This window comes from Juglans regia, chromosome 16 (genome assembly GCF_001411555.2).
Source record: "Juglans regia cultivar Chandler chromosome 16, Walnut 2.0, whole genome shotgun sequence".
Classification (NCBI taxonomy): domain Eukaryota; kingdom Viridiplantae; phylum Streptophyta; class Magnoliopsida; order Fagales; family Juglandaceae; genus Juglans; species Juglans regia.
In genome coordinates, this window is record NC_049916.1 from 21,930,227 (window position 1) to 21,949,371 (window position 19,145).

The 19,145-nt window shown below is 34.4% G+C and overlaps 3 protein-coding genes, 1 long non-coding RNA gene and 2 other non-coding genes across 6 annotated transcripts; 2 read left to right on the forward strand and 4 right to left on the reverse strand.

Moving 5' to 3' along the window:
• The first annotated feature begins 2,449 nt into the window (after positions 1 to 2,449).
• LOC108982516 (probable arabinosyltransferase ARAD1) lies at positions 2,450 to 5,521 on the forward strand. Its single transcript, XM_018953916.2, has 4 exons — positions 2,450 to 3,170; positions 3,846 to 4,142; positions 4,240 to 4,335; positions 4,732 to 5,521. The coding sequence occupies exons 1-4, from the start codon at positions 2,694 to 2,696 to the stop codon at positions 5,155 to 5,157; spliced, it is 1,296 nt and encodes a 431-aa protein (XP_018809461.2). The 5' UTR covers positions 2,450 to 2,693; the 3' UTR covers positions 5,158 to 5,521.
• A 693-nt stretch (positions 5,522 to 6,214) lies between these two features.
• Positions 6,215 to 7,176, reverse strand: LOC109015772. The gene is made up of 2 exons (XM_018998225.2): positions 6,993 to 7,176; positions 6,215 to 6,843 (listed from the first exon to the last, which is right to left on the reverse strand). The coding sequence occupies exons 1-2, from the start codon at positions 7,039 to 7,041 to the stop codon at positions 6,581 to 6,583; spliced, it is 312 nt and encodes a 103-aa protein (XP_018853770.1). The 5' UTR covers positions 7,042 to 7,176; the 3' UTR covers positions 6,215 to 6,580.
• LOC118344924 lies at positions 7,067 to 7,169 on the reverse strand. The gene has a single exon (XR_004798653.1). It is a non-coding gene; the product is annotated as a U6 spliceosomal RNA (small nuclear RNA).
• Positions 7,177 to 8,571: 1,395 nt separating the features above from the next.
• LOC109015773 lies at positions 8,572 to 11,287 on the reverse strand. Its single transcript, XR_001999980.2, has 3 exons — positions 10,981 to 11,287; positions 10,737 to 10,828; positions 8,572 to 9,256 (listed from the first exon to the last, which is right to left on the reverse strand). It is a non-coding gene; the product is annotated as an uncharacterized LOC109015773 (long non-coding RNA).
• LOC118344923 lies at positions 11,160 to 11,262 on the reverse strand. Its single transcript, XR_004798652.1, has one exon. It is a non-coding gene; the product is annotated as a U6 spliceosomal RNA (small nuclear RNA).
• A 2,684-nt stretch (positions 11,288 to 13,971) lies between the features above and the next one.
• LOC108982514 (65-kDa microtubule-associated protein 8-like) lies at positions 13,972 to 18,841 on the forward strand. Its single transcript, XM_018953914.2, has 11 exons — positions 13,972 to 14,242; positions 14,336 to 14,539; positions 14,709 to 14,966; positions 15,065 to 15,277; positions 15,670 to 15,825; positions 15,904 to 16,063; positions 16,317 to 16,468; positions 16,563 to 16,650; positions 16,926 to 16,999; positions 17,967 to 18,041; positions 18,203 to 18,841. The coding sequence occupies exons 1-11, from the start codon at positions 14,147 to 14,149 to the stop codon at positions 18,524 to 18,526; spliced, it is 1,800 nt and encodes a 599-aa protein (XP_018809459.2). The 5' UTR covers positions 13,972 to 14,146; the 3' UTR covers positions 18,527 to 18,841.
• The last annotated feature ends 304 nt before the right edge of the window (positions 18,842 to 19,145 follow it).

Sequence of the window (19,145 nt, forward strand, 5' to 3'; positions counted from 1 at the left end):
GTTTGATATTATCCAAATTTATCGATACTTCTTTACGAGTATATGTCTACATAACTGCTTATTCCTCTAATTATTGGAGCCTGTCTGATATTCAAATACTTTGATATAGACATATCTCTTTTTCTTTTACTTGTTTGATCTATGTTTTTAACCATTATGCTCCAAACTTTAGGTAAATGATGAAACGAAATGCATCATTTCATCACTCTTTTTTTTTCTGTAGTCATTTTCGCTTGTTTTCCTCTCCCACCCAAAACAATCTAATTTCCTTCAGAATGCCACGAAATGCATCGTTTCATTTTTCATCGTGGCACACCATGTCATTTTTGTGCGAAATGATTGTGCAAAAATGAATATTTTTTAAGCTTTTCCTTCATTTTAAGTTTTACAAAATATATAATTCTTATCAACAGTTTTCGTATAAGAGTTATGTTATACTTCTATTTCACTTGTCATGGTATGTATCAATTATTAGATTAATTCTAATTTTTTAAAATAACTAATTCAATAATATATAAACAATATTGCATGAGGACAATAAAATAACGGACCACTGAGGGTGGTGGCTCAATAGTTAATGAGTTTGTCATTGGGCACTAGGTCTTAGGATCGAATTTCGCAACAGGAAGCACTCATAGTTATTGGTGATCCATTGGTTCATGGACCATTAACGTTCTCATGAGGCTAGAGTCTGACTATAGCTCAAGTTCGACTTGTAGAGAGTGCTTGCGATTCTTGTGATCTAAACCCCTTCTATATGGTTCTTCAGCAAATTGAGTGCTATTATGATCACATTCTGATAAAGAATTTATATCTGGTCACTCCTCCAACTCTTTTAGCGAAAAAAACAATTGATTATAGTTAAGATTTTACTATATATCAATCACTATTTATTTTCATACTTAATAATTTTTTTTATAAAATATAAAATTTTTTTTATAAAATATAAGATATATAGTGTAAATGAGAAGAATAATTAACATAACTCTCGTCTTTATTGCTGCACATTATAGTTTTTCTTTCATGTCACCATCACACTGGTCCACCGATAGAGTGACCACTGTGGGTAGGTAAGGGTGATGTAAACCGTATAGAGCCAACGTGAGAGGACAGCGTACTTTGGAAGAGCCGTATATTTCTTTCATCTCCTTACTCCCTAATACAATAATGCTTTCCAATTTCATTAAAAAAAAATTATTACTTTCGCCAACTTCCAACGGTCTAGCTTTAGATATTATTATTTATTCCAAAAATAAAAAATAAAAACCGCATTGTTAAGTGTACTTCGTTCCATTTTCACGTGCTCAGCCTATATAAAGTTAGCGGCTACTGTATAAAGGATGATTTTAGGTTGTTTATATGTTTTTGACTTAAATATTCTCTATAATTAGTAGCTATGGAAATAATTTATAGGAATTAATTAAAACGTGGCCATTAGATAATATTAAAACGTTGTGGGTGGGTGGGTCCTTATTCCTTACTAACTATTTAAAATATCATATAAAATCCACACAAAATTACATAATTAATTATAAGAGAAAATATAAATAGCAGCCTACTGTGCATATCAGCTACCGCATACTCTCTCTATTGAGTGAAAAAAAAAAAATTTACTTATAATGTACTGGGGCTTCCGACTGATACGCAGTATAATTCCAATTATAATATACCGTTGGCTTGAAGAGTGAGAATTTTGTAATTTGTATGCATGATTGAGAACATTCGATTTGAATCCCTCACCATCCATAAAAATTATTTAGATTTTACTCACTACAACGATTTTAATGGCTCAATATCGAGTACCCAACTAAATCAAGATTTGGGTCTACATCTAGTGAGAAAATTATCAGATATATGTTGCTTTGATCTATTTATTTATTCATTTTAATCGATATGATCCTTCTAATAATATTGATATTTTAAATTAAATTATGTCACATAAGTAATGTTTGGTGTAAAAGTTTAAAAATAGAATACTTCTTTATATAATAAAATATAGACTACATAGTTAGTAATATTTTTAAGAGATGAAAGCCAAATGATTATTATTTTATATAGACGTGGGCAGTTCGAATCTAATTATTCTATTTGGAGACCGGACTTTATACTATATGGTCCAAATGACCTTGACCAAGCCAAACTACCGAACCAATATCAAATGCCTAAACCTTTAATTATTAAAATACATATAAGCAAAACTATTTATTAAAAAAAAGAAGCAAAACTATAGTGTTGATCTTCTTTTAATTGACATGGGATGATCAGCAAACTATCATTTTCGATAAAAAAATAATTTATACAAATTTTAAATAGATAAATTTTATATAAATCATTGTAAAAAAATAGATCTTATTTTAAAAAAATATAAAAAAAATTATTATTTATTAATAAAACTTATTATTTTATATAAAATTTATCTATTTTTATATCTAATATTACTCTTTTCGATATCAAGCACATCCCCAACGCATGACGTTCCAATTGCCTAAGGTCTCGTTTGCCTAAATAGTACTGTCGAAGTCTTGACAGATTGGATGGATGTCTCTGTTCCTCTGGGTTGTTGTTTTTCTTTATTGGTTTGTATATTTGACGCAACGGAGTAGAAGATAGAAAGACTGCGAATTACTCGCACCAACACAAAGATCAGACCAACTCAGAGACATACAGAGTCACAGACGTACCGATCTCCGAGGATGTACGGGAAAGCCACGCTTTCTCTCGTTTTCGTTCTCCTCCTTCTATTCTCGTACTCCATCTTCATGGGGACCGTCGATTTTAGATCCTACTTCTTTCCTCTGCTGCAGTCACCCGCTGGTGCGCGCCCACTCTGTGCACCCAACCCGCCTCTCCGGGTCTACATGTACGATCTCCCTCGCAGGTTCAACGTGGGCATGCTGAACCGCTGGAACCCGGACCAGACCCCGGTGACGGGCGGTAATTGGCCGCCTTGGCCCAAGAACTCGGGCCTGAAAAGGCAGCACAGCGTGGAGTACTGGATGATGGGCTCGCTTTTGTATGAAGGAGACGGTGCCGAGGAGAGAGAGGCGGTTAGGGTTTCGGATCCGGAAATGGCTGACATATTCTTCGTGCCGTTTTTCTCTTCGTTGAGCTTCAATACCCACGGGCATGTCATGACGGATCCGGAGACCGAGAAAGATCACCAATTGCAGGCACGTGATCGGTTTGATTGAGGTTACTTATTTTTGGGTAAATATTTGTGTTAGCTACTGATCTAAGTTTTGGAGAATTCGAAAAATGGGCATTGAGTTTTATCGTTAATAGTATTGAATCGGTTGCTTTTGCTTAGTTCTTGAGTGGTTTTATAACTTCCTAATGATCTCTATTATGCACCAAAATGAAGGAAAGGAGTCCGTGGGGAGAAAACCCTATGATATATAGCGGTGTAGCGCAATCATTTGGTAGATTTTACTTATAATTTTTTCTTTTTTTGCGTGTCTTCTTTTGGTTGAACTAAGCTTGATTGTATAACACTTGAAATCATTTGCTCAATTTGCTAAAGAACTGATCTGAGCAGTGTGCTTAAGTTGCTAAATCTCTTGGACACTGAAAAATATTGCCAACGTTTGTAGCATTATATTCTTGGATGAAATAAAAGTAGCTAATTTTAGATTATATGGATAGATCAGGTATTTTTATGCAAAATTTGGATCCCCCCCTTCCAAGTCATTTATCAGAACTGACATATTGAACCGGTTGTGTGATCAGGAACCCACAGGTTGTATCATGTGTATCTTTGTTTACAGTTCAATATTTTTCAAATGCTACCCCCTTTTGAAGTTATGTATTTTTGTTTACAGTTCAGTATGGGTTCCTTCTGATTTCAGATTGATTTACTGAAATTCTTGCGGCAATCCAAGTACTGGCAACGGTCTGGAGGCAGAGACCATGTGATTCCTATGACACATCCCAATGCATTCAGATTTCTGCGAGAACAAGTAAATGCATCTATTCAGATTGTTGTAGATTTTGGACGCTACCCTAGAACAATGTCAAATATAAGCAAAGATGTGGTGGCCCCATATGTGCATGTTGTGGATTCATTTACTGACGATGACACTACAGAACCGTTTGAATCACGTACAACACTTATTTTCTTCCGTGGGAGGACATACAGGAAAGATGTGCGTCAGTCTGAATCTTGTTTGCATGAAAGACAATGTCTAGTTCTTAATCTTTACAAAAATTTACTTAATTAGCACAAATATTGTCATGCTGCAGGAAGGAATTGTTCGTGTTAAATTGGCAAAGATATTGGCTGGTTATGATGATGTTCATTATGAGCGGAGTGTCGCAACAGGTGAAAATATAAAAGTGGTATGTGGTGCTAACCTATGAATGATATTTTGTTTGCATGTATTGGTCATAGAATTTGGATATTGCATATTATTTCTGTCCATAAGAGATCACCAGTTGTAATGTCCTCATCAGTCAATGCTTCTTCCTGACAGTAGAAAGATGTAGTGATTTTGTGAAAGAGTATTTTAATTTTTATTTATTTTTCATTGTAATTATGAATTTAGCCCAACTTCCTGATACATAGCTTAGTTCTTATAACTACTCTCTGAATATCTGGATACATGTTGCTAGATGGATAATATAGCATTGTATATTGTTTGCGGCATATGATATCTAACATTGACCATGGAAATTCCTCAACTTAATTGCATACTTTCCTGTCTCCCTTACTCCTTTATTCTTCTGCTGTACCAGTCTTCGCAAGGAATGCGCTTGTCAAAGTTTTGTCTGCATCCTGCTGGTGACACGCCTTCATCTTGTCGCCTGTTTGATGCCATTGTGAGCCACTGTGTTCCTGTCATCGTAAGTGATCAAATTGAGCTCCCGTTCGAGGATGAAATTGACTATGCCCAATTCTCAATATTCTTCTCTTTCAAAGAGGCATTGAAACCTGGCTACATGGTTAATGAGCTTCGGAATTTTCCAAAAGAGAGATGGATTGAAATGTGGAAGCGGCTTAAGAACATCTCCCATCATTATGAATTCCAGTACCCCCCAAATAAAGAAGATGCTGTCAATATGCTATGGAGGCAGGTAAAACACAAGCTTCCTGGAGTCAAACTTGCTGTACATAGAAGCCAGAGGTTGAAAGTCCCAGACTGGTGGCGGAGGAGAAGATGATTTAAGAAGCCGGCTTTTGTGATTTTGTATATCCATAATCATTTCATCATTTATAATGACAACTTTCAAAGGGAAAGAACCAAAGCTAGTTACAAACCACAATAGGTCAGTTAAATCCAGAGGTTGACATGTTTTTCTTGTGGTTTGGTTCACTACACTGAATGACACGCTCCTCTGTCCACATATTTTGGTGACATTCTTTGTGTTAAAGAAAAAATTGAAGAGCTTGGGTTGGCGCTGGTGTTTCTGACTTTAAAGAGTGCAGAAGTTAGTTCCTAATATGTAATCAGAAGAATTGTTTGTACATTTGCAGACTCGGATTAGGTGGTTTCACAGAAAATGAGAGGGTCTTTGACTTGCTTTATTGTGTGGCCTTCGTTTTGTGGTAATGGACGAGCATCAGCTCGATAGAAATGCTACATACATGGAATTTAACGTAATCTGAGGAAACTATGCATTTTTTTTTATATAGGCTATCACAACGCGTATCAGCTTTATTACCAGGTGTTCTTAGAAGGGATGAAGATTTATGTTTCTTCAATTGACCTGCAAATATATCATTTCCTCCTTCCTGCAAAACTGGATGAAAGTGGAAAAATATGATGTGCAACGGATACAAGTAATTCACTGAAAAGTTCATTAGATCATGTTTGTGGGGTTGCGGTACGAGTAGTAAAAAGTGTTTTTAAAATTTTTTTAATAGAAACATCAGATTATTTGTATGTTATGTATTAAAATATTTTAAATCTCAAATAAGTTAAAAAATACATTTGAAAAAACGCATCAAAATGCTTTTCTGAATAATGCGTAATGTAATTTGAATATTAAAAAGACTGTTAATGAACGAAAATACTTGTATAACTTTAAGATAATTACAACTTTTAAACTTTTAAGAATATGGTTATAATCTTTAAAAATTCAAATAATCGTTATTTCTACCTTATAAATCACTTTTTTAATTTGCTTCCGAAATAACATGTTTGAAAGTGTTTTAAACATATAGTTACCAAATAGTAAATAACTTTTTAATAGCAGAAGTTATTATTTAAGGTATAAGTTTAAAATTATAAGTAATATTTTCCACCGAAATCTCAACAGACATGCACTTACAGTGTTTCCATGTTCAATATATACAACTACAGATACACCTGAATTTTTCCTTGTATATGTTAATTTTTCCTTGTATATGTTAATGGCATCATTCAAATTTCAAACTAGAGATCGGTGTCTCAATCACAAACGTACAGGGCCAAGTTTGCATTCATAAACCAAGTGAACAGATGCCCCTCTCCATGGCTCTTTCAATCTGCATAGATTCTCTCGTTCCTTCTCACAGAAGTATCGCCTGCTGATAAGGCAGCTCATCTTACCTGCGAAACTCTCAACTATTTTTCTCTTCAAAGCAAACTTGTTCCATGGCTTTTTACCCAATAGTCCGGACTATGGATCTCGAGTAAAACATTGCAAACAAAACGCCTCCAGAATCCAAACTCTCGCCATTTGGGGCCGGACACTGAGCAACACAATTCATCGGGTATGCAATTTCAGATCCCAAGATCTCCTTTGAGAGAATGGCCATGCACTGCAGTCTGACAGGAACACAGTGGCTCACAATGGCATCAAACAAATGGAGATTGATGCCAATGTAACAAATGGCTTGTGGTGGGAATCCAATCCTGTTGGAACCTGATTCAACGGATTAGCCCAACAAAAAACTAGAAAATATCATATAGCTAAATCGCTAGATTACCAAAAATTTTCACTCCCCAGTATATAAATAGAAACAAAAACCAGGAAAAAAAAAAAAACAAGAGAACAACTAGAAGAATACAAACCTGGTGATTTGAGCCCAGAAAACGGAGAAGATAACTGAGAGAAAGCCATGGATGGAATTTGGGAAAGGAGAAAAAAAAATTTGGACCATTTCTCGATTTGTGCGTGTCATCCTTGCGCAGGGGCCATGCTAATCTTCTCTGTATCGTTCCAATTTTATCGGATGTCCCCGAAGGGACGCTCTTGTCTTCGCTCGTTTGCGCTTATTAACGTTTAAAATGCCATGTAACTAGACAATGTGGGACTCAGTTTGTTCCCAACTAAAAGGCCCGTTTCGTTGGTTAGGCTTTTGGTGGGTTGGTCTTCCACGCATCAGTCGTTACTGTTCACCAATCTCAATCTGCTTATGATATCTGTATGAATGCTGAGTAGTGATGACAGCTGGGTCTGCCGTTAGTATAAATTTATCTTTTTATTTTTTATATTATTTTAATATATTTAGATATTTAAAAAATAAATATTAATACGTTAAAAATTACTTTCTTAATCATTAAATAAAAAAAAATTAAATATATAAATAATCAAAATGAGAAGATAAACTTAGATGACATACTAATATTTCTTAATTACTAAACATCAATCTATACTTTAGTTTAAAAAACAACTACAAAATAATGAAATAAAAATAAATTTACATACATAATAAGCAGCAATACTAGCATTGGTTTTATCAAAAATCTAACTAAATGTAAAATTTAATGAATTTCATCAAAATAGAGTTGTATTGGATTAATCAAATAGATAAATGTAAAATTTTAAGCTACAGTAAATGTAAAGGTTTATTTAAATTTGAAGGTCTACTATTCATTCATCAAATCTATTTTTATTCACTTTTAATATCCAAGATTTTTTTTATTCACGTTTAATCTCCAACCGTCTTGTAATAATAATGTAAGAATCAAATTAAATTATTAATCAATATATGATTAGTGTAATTGTAAAATATATAAAAAAATAAAAATATTTTTATTAAAAAAATAATATTATATTATTATTTTGATGAATTCAATGGCTAATTCAATATGGAGTTATGGTTAGAAAAGTTTTAGATTTATAGAAATAATATACTTTTCATCAAACTTTAAAGATAACTTTGATGAAACCAATGCCAATGCTCTAACAAATATGTATCTTATAAAACTGTACTTATTTCTCACAACTTTCATATACTAATTGATAAGTTGTTCCACGAAACTCTTTGATATCAAAATACCATCTGGAAAGAAGATTTGGTATCATTGCAATAGTTTGAATATATAAAATTAATATTCACATAACTAAATTCTAAAATTCAATTTAAAATTGATATCAAACTTTAATTTCCCATCATTTGATTATCACAACTAATTTTTTTTATTAGTTTTTCAGGAGAGAATAAGATTCTTTCTATTTCCTTTGATAATGGATAGTACTGTGAAGCATGAAATATTTCAGTTATTGTATTTATAAAAATGATTAGATTATTTAAGTAAAATTACCAAAACTGTCATTTTATGCATTTTAAGTGAATGGAGAGAGAGTAGTCTCAGCCTTTTCTGACTGCGTAATCCTAAGAATCAAGACGAGTTGGCAATACTAAAATCAAGTCAAAAGTATTTCGCTCCTTTACATTAATGCGATGGTCATATGTACAAAACAGTGCAAAGCAACGATGCATTCCAAATTCAAACCCACCAAAGCAATCGCAAATGGGAAATGGTAAACCAAGCTATTTTACAACTTTGCATTCAAGCAATGTTCGTATGTACAGAACCGTGTGCAAAGCAACTCTGCAATCAAACGGAGCACTCTCCCTTTCCATGGCTCTTGAAGTTCTTCTCCTGTGATTCCTCTTTCACTTCAATGTCATCTGCACCATCACGTTTAGAAAACTTTACTGCTAATCACAAATTTTCCTTCTCAAATATAGTCCAGAATCTGACTTCGAATCTCCTTCGACTACCATGGCTACAAAGTCTACAAACACCACTACAGCGCATTCCTGGTTGGTCATTTAATGGCACAGTTTGGCATTTAATTCAAGGTCCTCAGACCTCATCGCCAGGATATGGCATGTGGTGCAGTTGGGTCAGGGTGACAACTACAGGAAGTACATGGACTCATCCTTGCTCCTGGGAGCGAAGACTGTTCCAATAATGTTACTGCTGTAAGCGTCTTGACTTCTGATTTCTGAAGGATGGGTTTTTCCTTTCAATGTTGTGGGAATGAACTGTGGGAGAGCCATGCCTGCTACTTTCCTGGTTGAGATTAAGAAGCGCTCGTTAACCTGGAATTCCAAAGCATATCAAACTATATACTACCACAGGAAAGTGAAAGTGCACACCCGTGGTGGATACATTCCTCATAAAAAAAGTTGGGACAACATGAATTGGCTACACAGGTACGTAATTTTCGACTCTGCAATATCAGGGTTTGATGTGGGCTGTAATTTTCGCGATTAAATGGAGGAAATGCACCATGTATACAAAATAAAATGGCAATCAAATAAGAACAGAAAAATGTAAAAGAAAAAATGAACAGCAGAGAATCAGAATAATATAAAGAAGCTTAAATTAATCGCTAGAATCATCAAAACTCTTGAGCAGTTATCTAATCTACAGGAAGGAAAACCAATGAATCTTATACTATCTTTTCCTATGTGAGCAACTATCATGATTTTTTTTCTCTTTTGAAAGAAATTCTAAATCTGAAGTAATTTGAAGAAATATGGCACACCACAACTCCATAAGCATGGTCAACATCATGAATATTGACGAGCAAATCTACTTCCACGTTCAAACCAAACCAAAACCAAAGTGTTGCATAGCTAAATCTTTGGTTCTATCCATCCGTTCACTTAATTTTCTTTTTTCTCTTCCGATTTTTTGGCCAAACTTACTGAATATGATATCCTTAGTTGGGCCAACATTATTCCTTAGCAGCTTCTAAAATGCTAAGAGTATCCCATCTACAAAATTAATTGGTTAAAGCACATTCTTAGAAAACTAGTCAGAACAAGCACTCGTACCTAAAAAACTGCTTGTTTATAGAGTCAGATTAAACCTTAAATCTTTGTGGAAATTTAGCACACGAACTAAAACTACATGAACCACAAGCGGCACCAAGATTTGTGTGGATGCTAGATTGACTATCTAAAGCAGAAAAAAGACCATCAAACTGGAGCTCAATAACCACTCCAGCAATGGTCGTGAAATGCATCTACTCCGCACACGACTTGGTTCCCGAAGGTAGGGCAGCAATTGAGATCAACTCAGCGGGTCCATCTGGAATCCTAACCAGACCAATGCTCACAAAGGGTTCAACCCATTCTCTGGAATTCACAATGGGGGACACTAATGCCTCGTGTGTGGGAAATTTTCACAGTTTGGGGCCTTGGGCCAGAGCAGGAGAGATCATTTGGAACTTTACAATGACAAGTTACGGCAATGGTTCCTCCTATAATCACTCTATGACATTCAAGGCAGACTCAAGTGCAACTCCCATCAGTTTATTGAGCTTCAATTAGAGACAAAGAGGTGATCGTGTTTTGCGGGCCTGTGAGTGAGAATGTCATGCCTCGCTCTCTCTGGGTTAAGGCCAAAACTGAAATTTGGGGTCCTATTTTTGCATTACATTGCCACCATCATGCAAGTAATTCGGTAGATCTTTGGTACCGAATTATGAATGAAAAAATTATGAGAGGCTTCTGATTATTTAGCACCAAAGCTTGAAAAAGGAAAATAACACAAAAAATGGTTGAAAATTACCCGATAAAGTTTTAAGCCAGTCTAAATGCAATCCCCAAGTTCCAGGTAGCTACATATATGGTGTGTGCGCACCTTCATTACGAACACAGCTACTGAAAAATGAAAAGAAGATTTTCACACCTTCAAAAACTACTTAAACGTTAAAGACATTCCAAGCTTCAATTTTAAAGAATATCAACTATCAGGACTCGGAATTTGAAAATCACGACTCCGCCCAAAAACCTAAAGAAGAAACCATCCTTACAGAAAAGAAACCCTAGTTTCAGTAGGACTTGCCGGGAATCCCAAAAGAAGAGAAAAGTCCCAGCTTTACTTCCGCGCACAAGCACAACAACCGCAGCGGAATCCATATAGGCGCAGCTTGATCGGAGAGAGTGTACATTGCTGCAAAATCAGAGAGCAAAATTTGGGAAAGGAGAAAAAAAAAATTTGGACCATTTCTCGATTTGTGCGTGTCATCCTTGCGCAGGGGCCATGCTAATCTTCTCTGTATCGTTCCAATTTTATCGGATGTCCCCGAAGGGACGATCTTGTCTTCGCTCGTTTGCGCTTATTAACGTTTAAAATGTCATGTAACTAGACAATGTGGGACTCAGTTTGTTCCCAACTAAAAAGCCCGTTTAGTTGGTTAGGCTTTTGGTGGGTTGGTCTTCCACGCATCAGTCGTCACTGTTCACCAATCTCAATCTGCTTATGATATCTGTATGAATGCTGCTGAGTAGTGCTAGGCTTGCCGTTAGTATAAATTTATTTTTATATTTTTTAATATTTTTAAATATTTTTAAAAAATAAAAAATATATATCAATGTATTAAAAGTTAGTAAAAAATAATTTAAATAATATTTATAATCTTACTGTATGTAAATTTCGTACATTCTTTTTATTAAAAATAAAAAAATTTAAGATCTACATGAAACAAATAATTTTTTTTAATGATAAATTCCAATTTTATTAAATAAAGTGTACTAGACTTGCACATCATATAATTGGATCTAAGATTTTAATACGTTTAAGTAGTGAGAAGTGTTGAGAATATTTGTGAATAGTAGTAAAAAAGTAATGAAAAAGTAATAATAAAATATTAAATAGTAGTAAAAAGTAGATGAAAAGTAATGAATAGTAAAAAAATAGATAAAAAGTAATAATAAAGTAAAAAATAGAAGTGAGAGTACCTGACACTTGCCAAACATACATAATTTTTAATGGATGGAATAGTAAGAAAAATCACAAATTTACAAGAATTTGCATAGATTTCAAGAACTTCATAAAAATTATTTACACCCACTGCCACTTGACGTTACCATGGTAATCAGCACATAAATTTAATTCATAACGTCTTAAGAAATAGACCTGCTATTCAACCAGCATATAACAACCTTTTTCAACAGAAGGTAGTCTCTCATGGTTGATGCGACACTACAATTACAATCATTTTGAAGAACCATATGAAGATGTTCCTAAGTCCTAACACAGTCCATCAAGCAAATCAAATGAATCAAGCGTTAGGCCGAAAATTGTAAAGAGCTCATGGATTGTTAGGCTATTATCTTTAAATGAGTAACGATGCTTAAGTAGTACTATCACATTGATTGGTTGTAAAAAATTTAAGTATTCTTGTTCTTGGGATTCTAGTCCGGACTCGTTTGGATAGTGAAATGAAATGAAATAGAATAAGATAAAATAATTTTAGATGAGTTGAATAAAATATTATTTTTTAATATTATTATTATTTTGATATTTGTAATTATTTATTATATTTTAAAGAAAATTTAAAAAAATTATAACGATTATATAAGATAAGATAAAATGATTCTTCTATCCAAACGTTAAATCTCACTTTTCCTTTTTTCTTGACAAAATTCTTAGAAGTGCACAAGTTCATTTCAACTCCATCTTTATGTTACTAATCCATCCTTAACACTCTTGGTATCAGATTCTCTCTCTCTCTCTCTCTCTCCAAATGCTGTCTTCAACCACAAAATAGACCACCCACTGTTTAAAACAGTATATTGGGAAGAACCAAGAAGGTGAACAAGGTGTAGTGTTTTGTTGAAAATGAGAGTATTGAAACTGATGGCAAAAATACTTTTTCTTTTTTTTTTCCTACCAATATTGAAAGAAGCATGACACCCATAAATCTGCAAGTTATATATAATTTTGCTAATCTGAACAAAGAGTAGTGTTTTGCTGAAAATGGTAACACTATTAAGTTCAAAATCAAATGATAATGATGCTTATAAATTAGACTCATATAAAAACAAACATTAATAAAGCTGTAAAACTTTGTTCTACCTATAAGGAAAGAAGCATGCCACCTTTCAATTTTTTCGGGGTTAAACGTTGAGTAACTTAAAAATATTGATAACCCACACCACGATTCTCAATCAGCAAAATCAAATACAATAAAAAAGCATCGAAGTTAGTCTCGTTTGCATTCAAAACCTACCTCAACTCATCTCATCATTATAACTTTATCAAAATTTTATACAAAATATAATAAATAATTCAACTTTTATTCTACTATTTACAAACCATCTCAACTCATCTCTAAATTTAAACGACTCTCTAGAATCAATGGCCGCTACACGGAAAAATATGATATTTTAAAATCTTAGATTTTGTCATTATCAATCACCAATATCTTATGTTAAACCATTTAGAACGTGTTAAATCAACAAGTGTGATCCGAGATGACTATTGGCTTATCACATTATTAAGACATAAAATAAATAATAAAATATATATTTTTTCATCAGTTTAATCTTTTGAGACAAGTGATAATTTTACATAGTATCAAAGTAGCGGTCCTGAGTTCAACTCTGACTTTACACTCTATCCCATTTAATTAAATATTTTACCTGTTGACTCGCATGTGAGAGAAAATATTAAGATATAAAATAAATAATAAAATTTACATTTTTTCATTAGTTTAAATTTAAGTTTTTAGAACAAGTGGTTAGTTGGCACACATTGGGCCATTGCTGAGGGTGTAATCGATATTGGTTGCAGAAAAGCAGGAATTGAGCTGTCTACATTTTGGGCATGGATTGCTTACGAATCAAGTTCGCTAAAGACTAATGTGTAATACTTTTTTCTTTTAGCAATATAAGACACCATAAATAAAAGGAGAGACGCCTTTTTTTTTTTTTTTTTCTAAAATTATTCAAATTCAAATATCCAGAGAGGGAAGATCCAACCTGAAGAATAAAAAAGAACTGCCTTATCCTTGAACCGAAAGCTTCAACAGTACCTAACTCTGTCACCCTTGCCTTTTAAGCAATAACTCACGTTCAAAGCTCCCAACCATCATACTTTCTTCCTCCATATTCCCTCAATCCTGAGTGCATCATCAATGAACTTCACGAACCAGTAGTTTGTGTGTCTGTGAAAGCTCCATTAACCCATATCAAATGGACAATCAGAAAGGCTCATTCCAGATGCCAGTTAGAATGAGAAGCTCTGCATTGTTAGAAACTTCATGTGGATATTTACTTCAGGAGCTGCAGGCAAGCCCTTTTTTTTTCCTATGAATTGTATACAAAAGTAATGTTTATGAATCTTTCTCATTCTGTCTTCTTTTACCATAATTTGGGAAACAGATGATCTGGGATGAAGTCGGAGAAGACAAATTTGAAAGAGAGAAGGTTCTGCTGGATTCAGAACAGGAGTGTCTAGAAGTTTACAGGAGAAAAGTTGATAGCGCAAATGTATCTAGAGCTCGCCTGCATCAGGAGTTGGCAGAAGCTGAGGCTGAATTCACCCATCTTCTTCTGTCTCTTGGTGAAAGATCTCTCCCTGGACGGGTACCCTACTTGAAAAGTCTTGTTTTATTGAGAAAGAATTCAGAATTTCATTGAATTAGTTATAATGGACAGTTGGCCATCTGATCACTGTTTCATGGCTGACTTCCAGTCATGACATATGCTTTTAGTTGAGTCTTAAATGGACTGATACTGAATTTCGTCTGAACAGCCAGAAAAAATTAGGGGAACACTGAAAGAGCAGCTAGACTCGATCACCCCTGCTTTGCGGGAGATGCGGCTGAAAAAAGAAGAGAGGGTGAACCAATTCCGAGCATTGCAAGAACAGATTCAGAAAATTTCTGCAGAAATATCAGGTCAATCAGAGAACCATGATTCATCATCAATTGTCATGGTGAACGAGAATGATCTTTCATTAAAGAAACTAGAGGAGTATCAGGTTGAGCTACAAAGACTCCATAATGAGAAGGTACCATTAAGAGTATAAGAAATTGTTTTGTGGACAATGATCACATTTTTCAGATTAGTTATTGCTTTACTATTTTTACTCTTTTACTTTCTTTGAAGAATGAAAGGCTCCAAAGAGTAGAAAAGTACACAGACAAAGTCCACAACCTATCTTCAATATTGGGGATGGATTCCTCGATGATCATCACCAAAGTTCATCCAAGCCTGAATGAATTATCTGGGATGTCAAAAAATATAAGCGACAGTATTTTGGCTAAACTCAATAGTACGGTAAAGTCTCTGGAGGAAGAAAAGCAGAAGCGGTTTGAGAAGGTAATACTTATGTAGCTATGATCATTGTATTTGAAGCATGAATAATGATATTCATGCAACTTTTTTTTATGACCTATTAATGTGATAGTATCACTCCATAAAAACTAAAACAATTTTTTTAATTTCAATTTTAAAATTTACCTAATTATCCTCCATATAAAAGAGAATCGTAAAAAATGTTGTATGTGTATCATTATCCGTGTATGTAATGACATGTAAATTGAACTCAATGATGAACAGACCTAATCCGAGGTTAAATCACACAAATTGAATAATAGTGGTACTAATCACCTCCAGCTTCAGCCTAGTTTCCTTTATTTATTTAATTTTCTCTTTAGAGATGCAATATACTGATAGATAAAGTCAGCATATGTCTTCATATAATTTTGCAGCTGTGCCAACTTGGTAGAGCATTGACAAACTTGTGGAATCTTATGGACACACCCTTCGATGATCGACATTTGTTTTCACATGTTACCGATTTATTATCAGTCTCGTCTGGAGAAGTGTCAGATCCAGGAAGCCTTACCTCAATTATAATTCAGCAGGTCAGTATATAATGCTTTTATGTCACTCAAAAAAGTTTTGGAAACGACAAGACATGACAATGTAGTAAACTGTCCAAGGCTGAAGCTGAAGTCAAGAGGTTGGATCAGTTAAAAGCAAGCAAGATGAAAGAGCTATTCCTCAAGAAACAGAATGAGCTGGAGGAGATATGCAGTAAGACACACATGGAGATTCCTTCACAGTCAGATATGGATAACATAATAAACCTCATAAATTCTGGTGCGATTCTGAGTAATATGTAACTGTTTTTCTCAGAAATGATACTTTTCATCTCAGATTTTGTCATTCCAGCTAATGTGGCGTATTTTAATTGACTTTTATTAAGTTGCTAAAATTGTGCCACATCAACTGTATATGACTGAAGATGACAAAACTTAAGATGAATAGTAGCATTGCTCTTGTTTTCTAGAGGTGTGGTGATGTTCTTGTTTGAAATTAAAGGATCCCACAAACTGAATTGAATGTGAAACAGGGGAGATTGACCATGCCGATCTCCTCATGAGCTTGGATGAACAGATATCACGAGCAAAAGAGGAAGCTTTTAGCAGGAAGATGATAATGGAGAAGGTGGAAAAGTGGATACTGGCACGTGATGAGGAGCTCTGGTTGGAAGAATATAACAGGGTTATCAGATACATATATTGCTTTAGATGACAAGTTTCCTCCAACCTTTTACCATTTCCATTACATGTTTTTCTTAATCTAAGTATGCTTTCAGGATGAGAATCGATACTCAGTCAGCAGAGGTGCTCACAAGAACCTGAGACGTGCAGAACGTGCCAGAATAACAGCCAACAAAATCCCAGGTGATATTCATAAGCTTTGTTTTTTTTGTTTTTTGAATGCCTGACTGCATTGCCAGGCCGTGTAAATAAATGAAAGCTTTTAAAGACTCATAACAAAACGATGCTGATTTTGCTGAAACATTTTTCCATGTAAATACTAACCAAGTAGATGGTAAAATAGAAAATATTAACAAAATACAAATAGAAAAATCTACTAATTTTAGACAGCTTAAGACACTTTACAAGGCATTACAAAATATTTGACTGTATGCGACTTCAACATGGTTCAACTGCAGCTTTGCTAGATTTGCTAATAGCAAAGACTAAGAGCTGGGAAGAAGAAAGAAACAAAGTTTTCTTGTATGATGAGGTACATATTCTCTTGCTCGTACTATTTTCTGATAAAATATTGCATGGAGTATTGGCTAAACATGTAAATAACAAACATCATTTCACCTTTAGTGAGAGTTGATATTCAGAGATAATAGAAGATAGTGTCGACTAGAGTTTTAGAGACAGTAAAATCTGGAGTAAAATAGAAATCAAGCATAAGCAAGAGCATTTATTTTGAATTCACATTAAGGATGACTCTCATTTTCTGGAGATTTTCTTCTGTTAATCATCGATTCCATACTTCTCTTCCAGTCAATGGCAACCCATTACTTCATATGCCTATATAACCATGCTCATACAGCAGGTTCTGACTTGCTCAACTGTATTCGTTCTAAGTATAGTGGAGTGACCTCCACTACTATACAATATTTTATCATTACTTTTCACCTACTTTTCACTACTATTCAATATTTTATCATTACTTTTTCACCAATTTTTCACTACTATTGACAGAACATTCTTAGATCACCTCACTACCCAAACGTACCCTGAATTCCCACACTCCTATGGGATCAATTGGATTTTGTCAATTATATTATAGGCCTCTTTTGCAATCAAGCAAAACGTTACTGCCGATGCTTCAAGCCTGAAAATGCAACTGCTTGTCATAAATCAAACGTGAAAATGTAGCTGCTTGTCATAAATTTCTCTTGTCACGCAGCAATTTCAAACTGCAAAATGTTTTGTATGGATGGTTTTAAGTATTGTAATTTAAATGAACCTTGTTAAGAAACATAACAAATTTAAATACCAAAAACCTGACAAGAAGAGTTTAGTTGAGAACTCATCAAATCAGTTGCACTCCAACTCCTGTGTTCTTTTTAACGCCTGACATTTTCAAACTCCTAAAAGTTTGCAATTTCCTGTGTCAATATGGTACTATGCATCTGGACAGACTCATTTGGTAAGCCATTAAATTGAAAATGACATATTCTGCTGTCTAGGTACCTCTCCTGGCAATGTTGGAAGAGTACAACATGTTAAGGCAGGAAAAGGAGGAGGAGAAGCAAAGACAAAGGGTTGGTGTAATAAAACAATGCAATAGCAAGTTCAAGTTTTTTTTCCCTTTTTCCTAATCAAGTTCACATATCTATAGCATTCTCCTTTCCCTAGTACGTCTTCAAACTTTCACAGTAACCAGTTTTTCCTCATCTTCTCTCTGATATATTCTTCCACACAGGAAAAGAAGAAGGTACAAAGCCAAGTAGTAGTTGAGCAGGAAAATCTGTTTGTATCCAGGCCAGGAACCAGCAGCCGGCGGCTTTCAAACAGGAGCTTAAATGGAGGATTCAGCAATGTTATGCCTTTAAACAGAAGACTTTCTCTGGGCATCCAACACTTGGGATCAAATAACATTAATTCGGCAACACAAGGCATATCTTTCATAAAGGAGGGAAGGAAGGCACCAGGTGAAAAGATGTTTTTCCGACCAAGCCTTGCTGCTCATCTTAGAGATGAAACAGCCTCAGTGGTGTCAACATTTTCTGGTCCAATATCTCCCTGAAATTTGTGTCTGACTCATGGATCTTCATGCATGATGAGACAGAAGACAGACATTTTGAGAAAGTTTATTGTCTTGAAAACTGTAATAAATCCCATAGATGGATAAATTCAGGTGTTTATTGAGATAGAAATAGCTACATATTTATGTATTTCGTTGCATATACCAGGATGTCTACGACCTCAGGACATGATGACATATGTGATTCCAAAGGCAAACAAAATAACATTTAGCTCATCATTGTATCAGTACCAAATATATGTACAATTTGCAGTAAGATGTATCAAATCAAATCAAATAGGTGGGTGTGTTTTTGAAGTTCTGTCAACCTCTAAATCTTTATGCCAAACCTAAAATATATATCAATCTGTTTTGCTTTCTCGGCCTCAAGCGGTCCTCTATTCGAAAATTTGATTTGAGAGACTTTTATTTGCAATAACAAAGTTCTTTACAACCACAGCTTTGTGTTCACGGGTAGATCTTGAGATGAGTTTTGTAACTCATTTTTATCTGGCTTTGGACCTTGAGATCTTGAGATGAATTGTAGGGTAGATTTAACATAATATATTAAATTATGTCAATTTGTGAATTTATTTTTATGAATTATAAAATCTTTTTATGG